The sequence below is a fragment of the Oncorhynchus clarkii genome, chromosome 6 (genome assembly GCF_045791955.1).
Source record: "Oncorhynchus clarkii lewisi isolate Uvic-CL-2024 chromosome 6, UVic_Ocla_1.0, whole genome shotgun sequence".
Taxonomy (NCBI): Eukaryota; Metazoa; Chordata; class Actinopteri; order Salmoniformes; family Salmonidae; genus Oncorhynchus; species Oncorhynchus clarkii.
Genome location: NC_092152.1, coordinates 38,126,999 through 38,143,796, shown reverse-complemented (window position 1 = coordinate 38,143,796; position 16,798 = coordinate 38,126,999). Strand labels below are relative to the sequence as shown.

Genomic DNA, 16,798 nt, shown 5'->3' with positions numbered 1-16,798 from the left:
CGTTGATTCAACCAGTGTGTGCAGAGTGGGTTGGCTGATTCTTCTGTCCTGTGGTCAATGCGTAAGATAGCTCTAAATCATTCTGACACCAGAAAATGAGTTGAAAGACTCAATTCATGGCAGTTACATTCTGTTCAAATCCAAGCCCGGAGGGTTAGAATGACACACTCAGTCTGGTCTCATTCCAAAGGACCTCATTGAACTTGTTTAGTTGAATGACATATTCTCTTCAACTACCAATGGTAGTTACAAATGCACTACATTGATTTCATGGAGCAGTCAGGAGCAAAAGAGAATCACAGCTCAATGAGCTTTCCTGAAAGATGATATTTGATTGACAAACTAAAAGTTGATGAGATATTCCTTTCTCATTTACATTATAATAAATTGCCATTATGATGCTACAGTGCCTTGAAAAATATTTATCCCCCTTGGCATTTTTTCTATTTTGTAGCATTACAACCTGTAATTTAAATGTTTTGGGGGGGATTTCATGTAATGGACATACACAAAATAGTCCAAATTGGTGAAGTGAAATTTAAAAAATAACTAATCTTAAAAATGGAAAATTGGTGTGTGCAAATGTATTCACCCCCTTTGCTATGAAGCCCCTAAATAAGATCTGGTATAACCAATTACCTTCAGAAGTCACATAATTAGTTTAAAAAAGTCCACCTGTGTGCAATCTAAGTGTCACATGATCTGTCACATGATCTCAGTATATATACCTGTTCTGAAAGGCCCCAGAGTCTGCAACACCACTAAGCAAGGGGCACCAAGCAAGCGGCACCATGAAGACCAATGAGCTCTCCAAACAGGTCAGGGACAAAGTTGTGGAGAAGTACAGATCAGGGTTGGGTTATAAAAAATTATCAAAAACTTTGAACATCCCACAGAGCACCATTAAATCCATTATTATAAAATGTAAAGAATATGGCACCACAACAAACTTGCCAAGAGAGGCCCACCCACCAAAACTCACAGACCAGGCAAGGAGGGCATTTATCAGAGAGGCAACAAAGAGACCAAAGATAACCCTGAAGGAGCTGCAAAGCTCCAAAGCGGAGATTGGAGTATCTGTCCATAGGACCACTAAGTTGTACACTGCACAGAGCTGAAATTTACGGAAGAGTGGCCAGAAAAAAAGCCATTGCTTAAAGAAAAAAATAAACAAATACATTTGGTGTTCACCAAAAGGCATGTGGGAGACTCCCCAAACATATGGAAGAAGGTACTCTGGTCAGATGAGACTAAAATGTAGACATCATAGATTAACTAATTGATTCTGGATGATAGCAACAATGAGACAGCCAGAGAGAGGGGCCACTTGCTTCCTCTCCTTTGGTCCTCTCTCTACCTCCTCACAAAGACGTATCCCACTAATCGCTTTTCCATCTGCTGCACCCCCCCCCCCTGCTGCCAATTTCTGGAAACATAGAAACAGGCCACATATGTTAAAAGTATCTCACCGGCTGCTGTTTTTCTGCTGTGCTTTTCTACCACACCACCGCTGCAATCAACAGGCATTTATTTTCTAGACATTTGAATGAGGCACAGAGGAAAGTGCAGTCTTGAACTCTAAACAGGAAGTCAATCATTAAAGGGGTTGGGTACCCAATAGCAAGGAGGGAAGGTGGAGGTTGGGTTGCCATGTGAGTTTCAGTTACTGAAACAAGTTCACTCCTTTCTTTCACAGCAAAACAAATTAAAGAGGAGGGGTATTCAGAATAATATTTTGATGACTGGCTTCTATGTAAGACTGTTAGGTTTAAGTACAGCTTGAGAGACTGCTTCATCCGTACAGGTAAATCCTGTATGTTAGAGTTATTAGCCAGGGATAGTGTTTGTCTTGGCCAGTATAAGTCTGTTGGGAGGAAATTGTATTTTTATTATATCATGCCTGTCAGAGCAGTTGTATCTTCTGTCTGTGTATTCATCTCTGTAATATGTTTTGGAGTCAGGTCATGTTATTATTGTTAAGTACTATACCTGTTCACTATTAATGTAAAGTTCTGGAGGAGGTGATAAGTCTGTTATCTGCGAGAATCCTGATTGAAGGTCACTATGGGCCCTGGTTAAAAGCAACTGCACTACATGGGGAAATAGCGGGCCATTTGGGAGGCAACCTTGGTTGCTTTTAACCAGGGATAATCTAAAACAGACAAGGTCGCGATCACCATAGTTTCCTCAATTATCATGTTGTCATGTCACAGGGTTGGAACCCCCAGATAGTTTTACATCCTCAGCATGCAGCATCTCTTCGCTCCACTCACTGGTTAATCCTATCACTGCCGATATCCCAGCAAATATTGACTTTTCATTTATCTGACTTTCTTTTATATGCATGTCCAGCCCTTATATTTAACCTTACAATGAAGTGTTTTACCATGTTCTTTTCAGGACAACCATGGCTACAAGTAGAATGTGAAACAATTTGACATAAAGAGTTGCATTCATTCGTTTTATTGACAAATGTGAATGAAAAAATAAGGTCCTCCAGAGCAAGAACCTGATCAAATTAATTTATATGAATGATGTAAGTACAGAAATAGTTTGCTCAGTGGGAAATTAATCTCCACATAGTCAGTGACAACTTTGTGACAGCAACGATGTGAGCTTATTACAGTATTATAGACACTACAGTGGCGGTCGGGTGCTGTTTAAGATTAGGGAGGACATTTTTTTTATGAGCATGGCTTTTATATTAACATTGATAGGTTTAGATACTCAAATTTCCACTATACCCATCATGAGGCTGCTACAACCTAGCCTACGGATGAAAGTTTGTGGACACCTGCTCGTCGAACATCTCATTCCAAAATCATGGGTATTAATATGGAGTTGGTCCCCCTTTGCTGCTATAACAGCTTCCACTCTTCTGGGAAGGCTTTCCACTAGATGTTGGAACATTTCTGCAGGGACTTGCTTCCATTCAGCCACTAGCATTAGTGAGGTCGGGCACTGATGTTAAGCGATTAGGCCTGGCTCGCAATAGGCATTCCAATTCATCCCAAAGGTGTTTGATGGGGTTGAGGTGAGGGCTCTCGTTGCTGTGCAGCAACACTCCCCATCCAACCACGCTCCCCATCCAACCTGACAGAGCTTGAGGGGTTCTGCAGAGAAGAATGGGAGAAACTCTCCAAGTACAGTTGTGCCAAGCTTGTAGCGTCATACCCAAGAAGACTCCAGGCTGTAATCTCTGCCAAACGGGCTTCAACAAAGTACTGAGTAAAGGGTCTAAATACTTATGGAAATGTGATATTTCAGTTTTTTATGTTTAATACATTTGCAAACATGTATTAACATGGGGTATCGTCTGTAGATTGATGATTGATGATGGAAAAATTATATGTAATCCATTTTAGAATAAGGCTGTAACATAACAAAATGTGGAAAAAGTCAAGGGGTCAGAATACTTTCCAAATGCACTCTATGCTTAAATATTTATTCTATTCTACTGAGCCATTTACTTTATGCTCCTATTATTATGTTTTCTTATTTCTTATTGTTGTAGAATTGTTGAGAAAGAACCTGTAAGTAACCATTTCGTTGGACGGTGTATACCATGTGTATCCTGTACATACAACTAATAAAACATGAAACTCGAAACTGTCCTGGGATTTCCTATGATCTTCTATGTAGAAGAACCCCTTACCGTTTAGCAATCATTGTGAACCTTGTGAGCATCATAGAGCAAAACATATTACCTGTGTGTTCATGAGAGTCTTAGAGTTTCATAGATAGTCAAATAGTTTGTAGCTCAAAACATTCTACAGAGGTTTTTGTAAAAAAGTCCTGGCCCCGGGCCCCTTCAGGATCCACCCTTGTCTCACAAACATCGCTTTAGCTCAGCCCCCATTAATAACACAGACTAATGGTTGGCACTGTATCAATGGTTGCAGATGAAATTGAAAATAGACAAATCCAATGATACAACCCAGAAGTCTGAAGCTTAAACACACAATGTTTTAAAGGGGTTAGATGTCCTAAACACACCAGCACTATGGTGGGACTGTTGGAGTTAATGTGGTCGTCTTTGGGAAAAAACAGTCGAGGATAGAGTAGACTGAGCTTTTTCAGTTTCTCTGTGGTTCGGTGGCATCTGAACATTTCTGTGGAATGATGTCAATGACATTTCAGGAAAACCTTTCCATGGAGATGTAACTGGCTCTATGGGCCCTGGTCAAAAGTAGTACACTACATTGGGAATAGGGTTCCATTTGAGACACAAGCCAGTGGCTTTAGGTCTGAGAGGACAGGACCTGGGTTTGATTTGTGTCTCAGCCAGACCTTTCTCAGCCTATCCGCTAAGAAAAGACAAATATCCATCAGACAGTACTTCTCTCCTCTCCTCTGTTGCCCATGGCCTACACAGTCACATAGCGCAGGAATGTGGGTTGGGGTTTTGGAAGAGAGGCTGTTTATTCAAACCCCCAACAGGCATCACAGAGGAAGGTCTCCAAGTTACTTTTTGACACAGACAGACATGTAGACAGATATATGCTGCCTTTGAAATGATACAGTATTGATCTGGTAATGCTTTCAGGAGAAGAGAGAAACACCTCAGGCAAGTCAGCATGTCACTCTCACCACAGATGGTTCAATAAGTGGAACAATATTCATATCTTATTTCTTGTAATATTACAGTAAATGGAAGATCTTTGGTGGAGAGTTGCCATTGATTTTACAACCAATCATAATGCTTTGTGGGTGTTTTTCTCTATCTAGAACAAAAAATGAATCTGCACACTGGTAAAATGCTACGGAAGTGTTTAATAGGCCAACGTTTTGACCCCAGACTGGGCTTTCGTCACCTACCAGCATCTTTCCAGTGACACCCTTTAAAATGTGATAGAAAGTGTTGTATGAGTTGCCATGGTCACTCCTTTGATTTCCTTGTTGCCAAGCAGTTGCAGTTACAGCTGGGTCTGAGCTGTCATTAATTAGGTGATGGGATTGTAAAAAGGTTTGGGTATACTGTAGAGGCTTTACGAGGGAATGCAATTAGAGTGCCGAGGGGGGGTTGATGCCTTCGGTATACGATTATGTAACAAGGGAAAACGGCCAAATGTACTCACATGTGGAGTGGTTATTTTGAAGATGATAAGGAAAATACCATAGAGTAAGAGAGGGCCATAGAGGACCACAGGGGAAGAGACCTATAATTTATAATGACTTACATTTTTACAATACAGATGCATCTTCGTCTATGAATGTGAAATGAACCCTACCACCTATTAACGCATCTGATATGCTCAATACCTTGCTCATTCAATCACTGAAAGCCATAGCAGAGATATTGTATTAGCTGACACTCATATACTCAAATATGCACGTTTTTGTTCACAGAGTTTAAACATTCAGGTGGAGGACGTGCGTATCCGGGCCATTCTGTCGTCATATCGCAAGCGCATCCCAGTGACGGAGGGCTACGTGGAGGTGAAGGACGGAGGGAAGTGGAAGCAGATCTGTGATGTGGAGTGGACCAAGCACAACAGCAGAGTCATCTGTGGCATGTTCGGTTTCCCCGGAGAGAGGAAGTACAACGCCAGAGTCTACAAGTGAGTGAGAGCCGGGATTTTCCTTAACTGAATCCTCTTTGTCCCCTTTGGGACTTAAGGCCACAATGAGCTCCCTCTGTTTCTTCCTGTCCTTGGCTAAAGGGATGGGAGTGTAGAGATGAATACTGTATTCGTCTCTATGGTTGGGGCGTGGCAGCAGCAGCAGGGTCCATTAAATTGGAGTGTTATGGAGCAGGACAACTGTACGTATAAGTAAGTACGCCTTGTCCGAGCCAGAATGGCCCATCTCCTGTTTCTGTAGCGTGAGGCCGCCTTATGTACAAGTACATCCCCTGGACAGGACGCTACTGTACATACTGTATGTTTTTCTTGCAAAATGCTTATTATGTCAACTTGAGAGACCTTGTTTTGATCAAGCACGGGCCTTTATTCATCTTCAGACATGTATGTATTAAGGCTGGGGCGGTCAATGTATAATTTACACTTACTCTCCCAGTTACTCTCCTAGGCCCAGTGCAACAAAGCAGTAACAGACCCATACCTCATGTTAGTCAAGATTAATTATTGGTACACGACATAGAAACCTTGACTCTTAAGCTCTCCACTCACTTCACTCCGTTATTTAGCACGTGTGCGTGCGCTTGGGTGGAATCGAATATTTTGGAGCAACGCGCACCTTTTTGTAACATGATACACTAGTACATGACCAAAAAGTATATGGACACCTGCTCGTCAACCATCTCATTCCAAAATCATGGGCATTAACCTTAATATGGAGTAAGTCCCCCCTTTGCTGCTATCTTCTGAGAATTCTACTGCCAATGTTTGTCTATTGAGATTGCATGGCAGTGTGCTTAATTTTATACACCTATCAGCAACGGGTGTGGCTGAAATATCCAAATCCACTCATTTGAAGGGGTGTCCACATACTTTTGTATATGTAGTGTACCTCGCTGGTGCGCGCAATCCTAGACTCTCAAAAATAGCAAGATTCACTTGTGGGCGATAGCAGATGATAAAAACAAAGAAAAATCACGTTGAAAACATCATCACCACTGTTATCTTAAACCAACTGCACATTTGAATAATAGCTACATCCCACTGGGCAAATCACGTAATTTCAAGGTGGACAATTGAGTAGTATTTGGTTGAGATGTTAATCAATGAGATTACAACATATAACATACAACCCACTCAAAAAGACAGCCATTTCCATTGTATTATCACTATGCTTTCAGACCTCTACATGCTTTGTAAATAGGAAAACCTGCAAAATCGGCAGTGTATCAAGTACTTGTTCTCCCCACTGTATACCGTGAGTGCAAATGAGGTAAGATAAGGGAGTTAAGTCAATAAATAGGCCATGGTGGTGAAGTAATTACAATATAGCAATTAAACACTGGAATGGTAGATGTGCAGATGATGAATGTGCAAGTAGAGATACTGGGGTGCAAAGGAGCCAGATAAATAAATAAATACAGTATGGGGATGAGGTAGATAGATGGGCTCTTTACAGATGGGCTATGTACAGGTGCAGTGATCTGTGAGCTGCTCTGACAGCTGGTGCTTGAAGCTAATGAGGGAGATATGAGTCTCCAGCTTCAGTGATTTTTGCAGTTAGTTCCAGTCATTGGCAGCAGAAAACTGGAAGGAAAGGCGACCAAAGGAGGAATTGGCTTTGGGGGTGACCAGTGAGATACACCTGCTGGAGCGCGTGCTACGAGTGGGTGCCTCTATGGTGACCAGTGAGCTGAGATAAGGTGGGGCTTTACCGAGCAGAGACTTGTACATAACCTGTAGCCAGTGGGTTTGGGGACGAGTATGAAGCGAGGGCCAACCAACGAGAGCGTACAGGTCGCAGTGGTGGGTAGTGTATGGGGCTTTGGTGACAAAACGGATGGCACTGTGATAGACTGCATCCAATTTGTTGGAGGCTATTTTAAAGATGACATGGCCGAAGTCGAGGATCGGTAGGATGGTCAGTTTTACAAGGGTATGTTTGGCAGCATGAGTGAAGGATGCTTTGTTGCGATATAGGAACCCGATTCTAGATTTAATTTTGGATTGGAGATGCTTAATGTGAGTCTGGAAGGAGAGTTTACAGTCTAACCAGACTCCTAGGTATTTGTAGTTGTCCACATATTCTAAGTCAGAGCCGTCCAGAGTAGTCATCGATTGAATAGCATGCATTTAGTTTTACTTGCATTTAAGAGCAGTTGGAGGCCACGGAAGGAGAGTTGTATGGCATTGAAGCTTGTCTGGAGGTTAGTTAACACAGTGTCCAAAGAGGGGCCAGAAGTATACAGAATGGTGTCATTTGCGTAGAGGTGGATCAGAGAATCACCAGCAGCAAGAGCGACATCATTGATGTATACAGAGAAGAGAGTCATCCTGAGAATTGAACCCTGTGGCACCCCCATAGAGTGCCAGAGGTACGGACAACAGGCCCTCCGATTTGACACACTGAACTCTATCAGAGAAGTAGTTGGTCAACCAGGCGAGGCAATCATTTGAGAAACCAAGGCTGTCGAGTCTGCCAATAAGAATGTTGTGATTGACAGAGTCGAAAGCCTTGGCCAGGTCGATGAATACGGCTGCACAGTAATGTCTCTTATCGATGGCAGTTATGATGTTGTTTAGGACCTTGAGCGTGGCTGAGGTGCACCCATGACCAGCTCTGAAACCAGATTTCATAGCAGAGAAGGTAAGGTGGGATTCGAAATGGTCGGTAATCTGTTTGTTAACAGGGCTTTTGAAGACTTTAGAAACACAGGGTAGGATAGATATACAGTGCCTTGCGAAAGTATTCGGCCCCCTTGAACTTTGCGACCTTTTGCCACATTTCAGGCTTCAAACATAAAGATATAAAACTGCATTTTTTTGTGAAGAATCAACAACAAGTGGGACACAATCATGAAGTGGAACGACATTTATTGGATATTTCAAACTTTTTTAACAAATCAAAAACTGAAAAATTGGGCGTGTAAAATTATTCAGCCCCCTTAAGTTAATACTTTGTAGCGCCACCTTTTGCTGCGATTACAGCTGTAAGTCGCTTGGGGTATGTCTCTATCAGTTTTGCACATCGAGAGACTGACATTTTTTCCCATTCCTCCTTGCAAAACAGCTCGAGCTCAGTGAGGTTGGATGGAGAGCATTTGTGAACAGCAGTTTTCAGTTCTTTCCACAGATTCTCGATTGGATTCAGGTCTGGACTTTGACTTGGCCATTCTAACACCTGGATATGTTTATTTTTGAACCATTCCATTGTAGATTTTGCTTTATGTTTTGGATCATTGTCTTGTTGGAAGACAAAAATCCATCCCAGTCTCAGGTCTTTTGCAGACTCCATCAGGTTTTCTTCCAAAATGGTCCTGTATTTGGCTCCATCCATCTTCCCATCAATTTTAACCATCTTCCCTGTCCCTGCTGAAGAAAAGCAGGCCCAAACCATGATGCTGCCACCACCATGTTTGACAGTGGGGATGGTGTGTTCAGCTGTGTTGCTTTTACGCCAAACATAACGTTTTGCATTGTTGCCAAAAAGTTCAATTTTGGTTTTATCTGACCAGAGCACCTTCTTCCACATGTTTGGTGTGTCTCCCAGGTGGCTTGTGGCAAACTTTAAACAACACTTTTTATGGATATCTTTAAGAAATGGCTTTCTTCTTGCCACTCTTCCATAAAGGCCAGATTTGTGCAATATACGACTGATTGTTGTCCTATGGACAGAGACTCCCACCTCAGCTGTAGATCTCTGCAGTTCATCCAGAGTGATCATGGGCCTCTTGGCTGCATCTCTGATCAGTCTTCTCCTTGTATGAGCTGAAAGTTTAGAGGGACGGCCAGGTCTTGGTAGATTTGCAGTGGTCTGATACTCCTTCCATTTCAATATTATCGCTTGCACAGTGCTCCTTGGGATGTTTAAAGCTTGGGAAATCTTTTTGTATCCAAATCCGGCTTTAAACTTCTTCACAACAGTATCTCGGACCTGCCTGGTGTGTTCCTTGTTCTTCATGATGCTCTCTGCGCTTTTAACGGACCTCTGAGACTATCACAGTGCAGGTGCATTTATACGGAGACTTGATTACACACAGGTGGATTGTATTTATCATCATTAGTCATTTAGGTCAACATTGGATCATTCAGAGATCCTCACTGAACTTCTGGAGAGAGTTTGCTGCACTGAAAGTAAAGGGGCTGAATAATTTTGCACGCCCAATTTTTCAGTTTTTGATTTGTTAAAAAAGTTTGAAATATCCAATAAATGTCGTTCCACTTCATGATTGTGTCCCACTTGTTGTTGATTCTTCACAAAAAACTACAGTTTTATATCTTTATGTTTGAAGCCTGAAATATGGCAAAAGGTCGCAAAGTTCAAGGGGGCCGAATACTTTCGCAAGGCACTGTAATAGGTCTGTAGCAGTTTGGGTCTAGAGTGTCACTCCCTTTGAAGAGGGGGATGACCGCAGCAGCTTTCCAATCGTTGGGAATCTCAGACGATAGGAAAGAGGGGTTGCAACAATTTCGGCAGATAATTTTAAGAAAGATAGGGTCTTGCCTGGCTGATTTGTAGGGGTCCAGATTTTGCAGCTCTTTCAGAACATCAGCTATCTGAATTTGGATGAAGGAGAAATGGTGGGGGCTTTGGCGGGTTGCTGTGGAGGGTGCCGGGCAGTTGACCGGGGAATGGTTGCCAGGTGGAAAGCATGGCCAGCCGTAGAGAAATGCTTATTGAAATTCTCAATTATAGTGGATTTATCGGTGGTAACAGTATTTCGTAGCCTCAGAGCAGTGGGCATCTGGGAGGAGGTGCTCTTATTCTCCATGGACTTTACAGTGTCCAATAACTTTTTTGAGTTTGTACTACAGGATGCAAATTTCTGTTTGAAAAAGCTAGCCTTAGCTTTCCTAACTGCCTGTGTATATTGGTTCCTAACTTCCCTGAAAAGTTGCATATCACGGGGGCTATTCGATGCTGATGCAGAACGCAACAGGATGTTTTTGTGCTGGTCAAGGGCAGACAGCTCTGGAGTGAACCAAGGACTATATCTATTCCAGGTTCTAAAATGTTTGAATGGGGCATGCTTATTTAAGATGGTGAGGAAGGCACTTTTTAAGAATAACCAGGCATCCTCTACTGACGGGATGAGGTAAGTGTCTTTCCAGGATACACCGGCCCAGTCGATTAGAAAGGACTGCTCGCAGAAGTGTTTTAGCGATCGTTTGACAGCAATGAGGGGTGGTCGTTTGGTCGCAGACCCATTACGGATGCAGGCAATGAGGCAGTGATTGCTGAGATCTTGATTGAAAACAGCAGAGGTGTATTTGGAGGGCGAGTTAGTTAGGATGTCTATATCTATGAGGGTGCCTGTGTTTACGGATTTGGGGTTGTACCTGGTAGGTTCATTGATCATTTGCGTGAGATTGAGGGCATCAAGCTTAGATTGTAGGATGGCCGGGATGTTAAGCATGTCCCGGTTTAGGTCACTTAGTAGCTCGAGCTCAAAAGATAGATGGGGGGCAATCAATTCACATATGGTGTCGAGGGCACAGCTGGGGGCAGAGGGTGGTCTACAGCAAGCGGCAACAATGAGAGACTTGTTTCTGGAATGGTGAATTTTTAGAAGTAGAAGCTCAAATTGTTTGGGTACAGACCTGTATTGTAAGACAGAACTCTGCGGGCTATCTTTGCAATAGATTGCAATACCGCCCCCTTTGGCAGTTCTGTCTTGGCAGAAAATGTTATAGTTAGGGATAGAGATTTCAGGGTTTTTGGTGGTTTTCCTAAGCCAGGATTCAGACACGGCTAAGACATCCGGGTTAGCAGAGTGTGCTAAAGCAGTGAGTAAAACAAACTTAGGGAGTAGGCTGCTAATGTTAACATGCATGAAACCAAGGCTTTTACGGTTACAGAAGTCAACAAATGAGAGCACCTGGGGAGGGGGAGTGAAGCTAGGCATTGCAGGACCTGGATTAACCTCTACATCACCAGAGGAACAGAGGAGAAGTAGGATAAGGGTACGGCTAAAGGCTATACGCACTGGCCCTCTAGCACGTTCGGAACAGAGAGTAAAAGGAGCAGGTTTCTGGTAATGATAGCATAGATTCAAGGCATAGTGTACAGACAAAGGTAGGGTAGGATGTGAGTACATTGGAGGTAAACCTAGGCATTGAGTAATGAGAGAGATATAGTCTCTAGAGACGTTTAAACCAGGTGATGTCATCGCATATGTAGGAGGTGGAACAACATGGTTAATTAAGGCATATTGAGCAGGGCTAGAGGCTCTACAGTGAAATAAGACAGTAATCACTAACCAGGACAGTAATGGATGAGGCATATTGATATTAGAGAGAGACATGCGTAGTCAAGTGAACATATTTGTCCAGTGAGTGGTTGGGCTGGTTGAGGACATGCCATTCCGACAGTTAGCAAGCCGGTGCTAACAAGCTAGCAGTTAGTAGGCCGGGGTTAACAAGCTAGCAGTTAGCAGACCGGGGCCAGCAAGCTAGCAGACCAGGTTAGCAAGCAAGCAGTTAGCAGACCGGGGCAAGCAAGCTAGCAATTAGCAGATTCGGGTCAAGCAAGCTAACAGTTAGCAGACCGGTGCTAGCAAGCTAGCAGTTAGTAGACTGGGGCTATTAAGTTAGCAGAAGGGCCTTTGGCAGACGTCAGGATGGAGGTACAGTGGGGCAAAAAAGTTTTTAGTCAGCCATCAATTGTGCAAGTTCTCCCACTTAAAGAGATGAGAGAGGCCTGTCATTTTCATCATAGGTACACGTCAACTATGACAGACAAAATGAGAAAACAAACGTTTTCTGTAAGTCTTCACAAGGTTTTCACACACTGTTGCTGGTATTTTGGCCCATTCCTCCATGCAGATCTCCTCTAGAGCAGTGATGTTTTGGGGCTGTTGCTGGGCAACACGGACTTTCAACTCCCTCCAAAGATTTTCTATGGGGTTGAGATCTGGAGACTGGCTAGGCCACTCCAGGACCTTTTAAATGCTTCTTACGAAGCCACTCCTTCGTTGCCCGGGCAGTGTGTTTGGAATCATTGTCATGCTGAAATACCCAGCCACCTTTCATCTTCAATGCCCTTGCTGATGGAAGGAGGTTTTCACTCAAAATCTCACGATACATGGCCCCATTCATTCTTTCATTTACATGGATCAGTCGTCCTGGTCCCTTTGCAGAAAAACAGCCCCAAAGTATAATGTTTCCACCCCCATGCTTCACAGTAGGTATGGTGTTCTTTGGATGCAAATCAGCATTCTTTGTCCTCCAAACACGTAGAGTTGAGTGTTTACCAAAAAGTTATATTTTGGTTTCATCTGACCATATGACATTCTCCCAATCTTCTTCTGGATCATCCAAATGCTCTCTAGCAAACTTCAGACGGGCCTGGACATGTACTGGCTTAAGCAGGGGGACACGTCTGGCACTGCAGGATTTGAGTCCCTGGCGGCGTAGTGTGTTACTGATGGTAGGCTTTGTTACTTTGGTCCCAACTCTCTGCAGGTTATTCACTTGTGATCATTTTGACCCCACGGGGTGAGATCTTGCGTGGAGCCCCAGATCGAGGGAGATTATCAGTGGTCTTGTATGTCTTCCATTTCCTAATAATTGCTCCCACAGTTGATTTCTTCAAACCAAGCTGCTTACTTATTGCAGATTCAGTCTTCCCAGCCTGGTGCAGGTCTACAATTTTGTTTCTGGTGTCCTTTGACAGCTCTTTGGTCTTGGCCATAGTGGAGTTTGGAGTGTGACTGTTTGAGGTTGTGGACAGGTGTCTTTTATACTGATAACAAATTCAAACAGGTTCCATTAATACAGGTAACAAGTGGAGGACAGAGGAGCCTCTTAACCTCTAGCGTCGAGCAATCCCGTATCCGGGAGCGTAATCATATCCTCAAGCTCATTACCATAACGCAACGTTTCCTATTCATGAAAATCGCAAATGAAATGAAATACATATATTGAAACACAAGCTTAGCCTTTTGTTAACAACACTGTCATCTCAGATTTTCAAAATATGCTTTAACCAAAGCTACACTAGCATTTGTGTAAGAGTATTGATAGCCTAGCATAGCATTAAGCCTAGCATTCAGCAGGCAACATTTTCACAAAAACAAGAAAAGCATTCAAATAAAATCATTTACCTTTGAAGAACTTCGGATATTTTCAATGACAAGACTCTCAGTTAGATAGCAAATGTTCATTTTTTCCAAAAAGATTATTTGTGTAAGAGAAATAGCTCCGTTTTGTTCATCACGTTTGGCTAAGAAAAAAAAATGAAAATGCAGTCACTTACAACGCCAAACTTTTTTCCAAATTAGCTCCATAATATCGACAGAAACATGGCAAACGTTGTTTAGAATCAATCCTCAAGGTGTTTTTCACATATCTATTCGATAATCTATCAGTGGTGGCAGCTGGCTTCTCATCAGAAGAAAACTGAAAAATACTGCAGCTGGAGATTACGCAATAATTGCGACGGAGGACACCAAGCGACCACCTGGTAAATGTAGTCTCTTATGGTCAATCTTCCAATGATATGCCTACAAATACGTCACAATGCTGCAGACACCTTGGGGAAAACGTGGAAAAGGTAAGCTGACTCCTAGCTCCTCCACAGCCATATAAGGAGTCATTGCCATGAGGCGGTTTCAAAAAATGCGGCACTTCCTGATTGTATTTTTATCTGGGTTTTTTCTGTAACATCAGTTCTGTGGCACTCACAGACAATATCTTTGCAGTTTTGGAAACGTCAGAGTGTTTTCTTTCTAAAGCTGTCAATTATATGCATAGTCGAGCATCTTTTCGTGACAAAATATCTTGTTTAAAATGGGAACGTTTTTCATCCAAAAATTAAAAGAGCGCCCCCTATATCGAAGAAGTTAAAGAAGAAGTTACAGGTCCGTGAGAGCCAGAAATCTTGCTTGTTTGTAGGTGACCAAATACGTATTTTCCATATTTGATATATAGGCCTAAATAGCATAATTGATAACACATTATTGATAAAGGATGGTCACATTTAATTTCCTCTGTTAAACCTACCATTTGGAGTAACTTAGATAGTGAATCTATTTTGTTTTTAAACCTGTTTGGGATAGGGGGCAGCATTTTCACTTTGGATGAAATGTGTGCCCAGAGTAAACTGCCTCCTACTCAGTCCCAGATATATGCATATCATTAGTAGTATTGGATAGAAAACACTCTGAAGTTTCTAAAACTGTTTGAATGATGTCTGTGAGTTTAACAGAACTCATATGGCAGGCAAAAACCTGAGAAAAACCCAACCAGGCAGTGGGAAATCTGAGGTTTGTAGTTTTTCAAAGCTTGGCCTACCAAATACACAGTGTCTATGGGGTCAAGTTGCACTTCCTAAGGCTTCCACTAGATGACCATCTTTAGAAACTTGTTTCAGGCTTCTGCTATAAAGGAGGGGGGAATGGGAGCTGAATGAGTCAGTGGTCTGGCAGAGTGTCTCAGGCTCGTGATGCACGGTCCCGACAGAGTTAGCTCTCGTTCCAGTGCTTTTCTACAGACAATGGAATTCTCCGGTTGGAACATTATTGAAGTTTTATGTTAAAAACATCCTAAAGGTTGATTCCATACATCGTTAGAGATGTTTCTACGACCTGTAATGGAACTTTTCTAGTTTTTGTCTGGACGTAGTGCTTGTGCCTCCTGAATATGGATCACTGGGTTTAACACGAGTGGCTATTTGGACATAAATGATGGACTTTATGGAACAAATCAGTCATTTATTGTCGAACTGGGATTCCTGGGAGTGCATTCAGATGATGATCATCAAAGGTAAGTGAATATTTATTATGTTATTTCTAACTTCTGTTGACTCCAACATTGCGGATATTTCTTTGGCTGGATTGGGCTCTGAGCTCCGTACTCAGATTATGCTTTTTCCGTAAAGTTTTTGTGAAATCTGACACAGCGGTTGCATTAAGGAGAAGTCTATCTTTAATTCTGTGAATAACACTTGTATCTTTTATCAATGTTTATTATGAGTATTTCTGGGATTTGATGTGGCTATTTGCAAAATCACCGGATGTTTTGGAATCAAAACATTACTGTAACGCGCCAATGTAAACTGAGATTTTTGGAAATAAATATGCACATTATCGAACAAAACATTGAGTAACATGATGTCCTATGAGTGTCATCTGATGAAGATCATCAAAGATCATTGATTCATTTTATCTATATTCTGCTTTTTGTGTCTCCTATCTTTGGCTGGAAAAATGGCTGTGTGTTTTTGTGACTTGGCTCTGACACATATGTTGTGCTTTTGCTGTAAAGCCTTTTTTGTATTGGGCTTGTTAATGTGTAAAAGTTATATATTTCAAAAAAATATTTTTGAATTTCGCACGCTGCCTTTTCAGTGGAATGTTGTCGAGGGGTTCCGCTAGCGAAACGCCTGCGCTAGAAAGGTTAACAATCAATTTCACGATAGCACATTGGTAATAGTTACTGACAAAGATCATCGCTAAGCTGGGCTTGGTGTAAACCCTGGATGGGAGTCCAAAGGGTAGCTGTAGATCAGGGGTGTCAAAGTCAAATGGACGGAGGGCCAAATAAAAAAATCAGCTACAAGACGAGGGCCGGACTGTTCGAATGTTCATTGAAAAATTTTTAAATGACGCATATAGTCTAGTGAACCTAATTGAACCTACTGAAAACCTAACAAATATATTACAATATGATCAGATAAATAAAGCAATATTTTCTTATGGCTCTGTCAGTAATCTTTAATTTTCAACAGACACAAAAGACAAATTTCCTTTATATAAATATCCCCATAACATGAACATTAAATGAAAGAAACCGGTATTCAAGGCACCATCAGTAGACTATATTTTCTATTTTAGCAAAAGTGGGCTAAATTTACTTCAAAGAAAAAACAATAATAGCAATTTTCTATCATCCACTCAACTGAAATATTTTTAAAATATAATTGGATTGAAATACAAAAAAATAAAGTGCAAAAATCTATTAATCAAAAACAACACTTTGTTTAAGGAGAAGTAACATGCAGTGAAAACAAATATTAAATTTTAACTTTTAAACTTGAACTGAGTAAAAACTCTAAATATGTGATTGCACAGTAATGTTCACTTGTTTGAGGTTGAGGGTGATACTTGGTGGTGTCCCATCTTTTCCACAAGTTCATCAATGTTCGGGGTAAGGCTCTGAGCTGAAGAAATCCTCAGAATTGAGTGGAGGTGTTCAGCAGTAAGTCGACTTCTGTGTGA

General features: G+C 41.9%; 1 protein-coding gene across 3 annotated transcripts in view; it reads left to right on the top strand.

Annotated features, from left to right (window-relative positions):
- Nucleotides 1-16,798, top strand: part of LOC139411096 (lysyl oxidase homolog 2B-like) — a 67,246-nt gene that overhangs the window by 15,244 nt on the left and 35,204 nt on the right. For all 3 annotated transcript variants that reach the window (XM_071156943.1, XM_071156945.1, XM_071156944.1), the window contains exon 4: nt 5,350-5,561. In XM_071156943.1, coding sequence (XP_071013044.1) covers nt 5,350-5,561 — 212 coding nt within the window. The remainder of the gene's footprint in view (nt 1-5,349; nt 5,562-16,798) is intronic.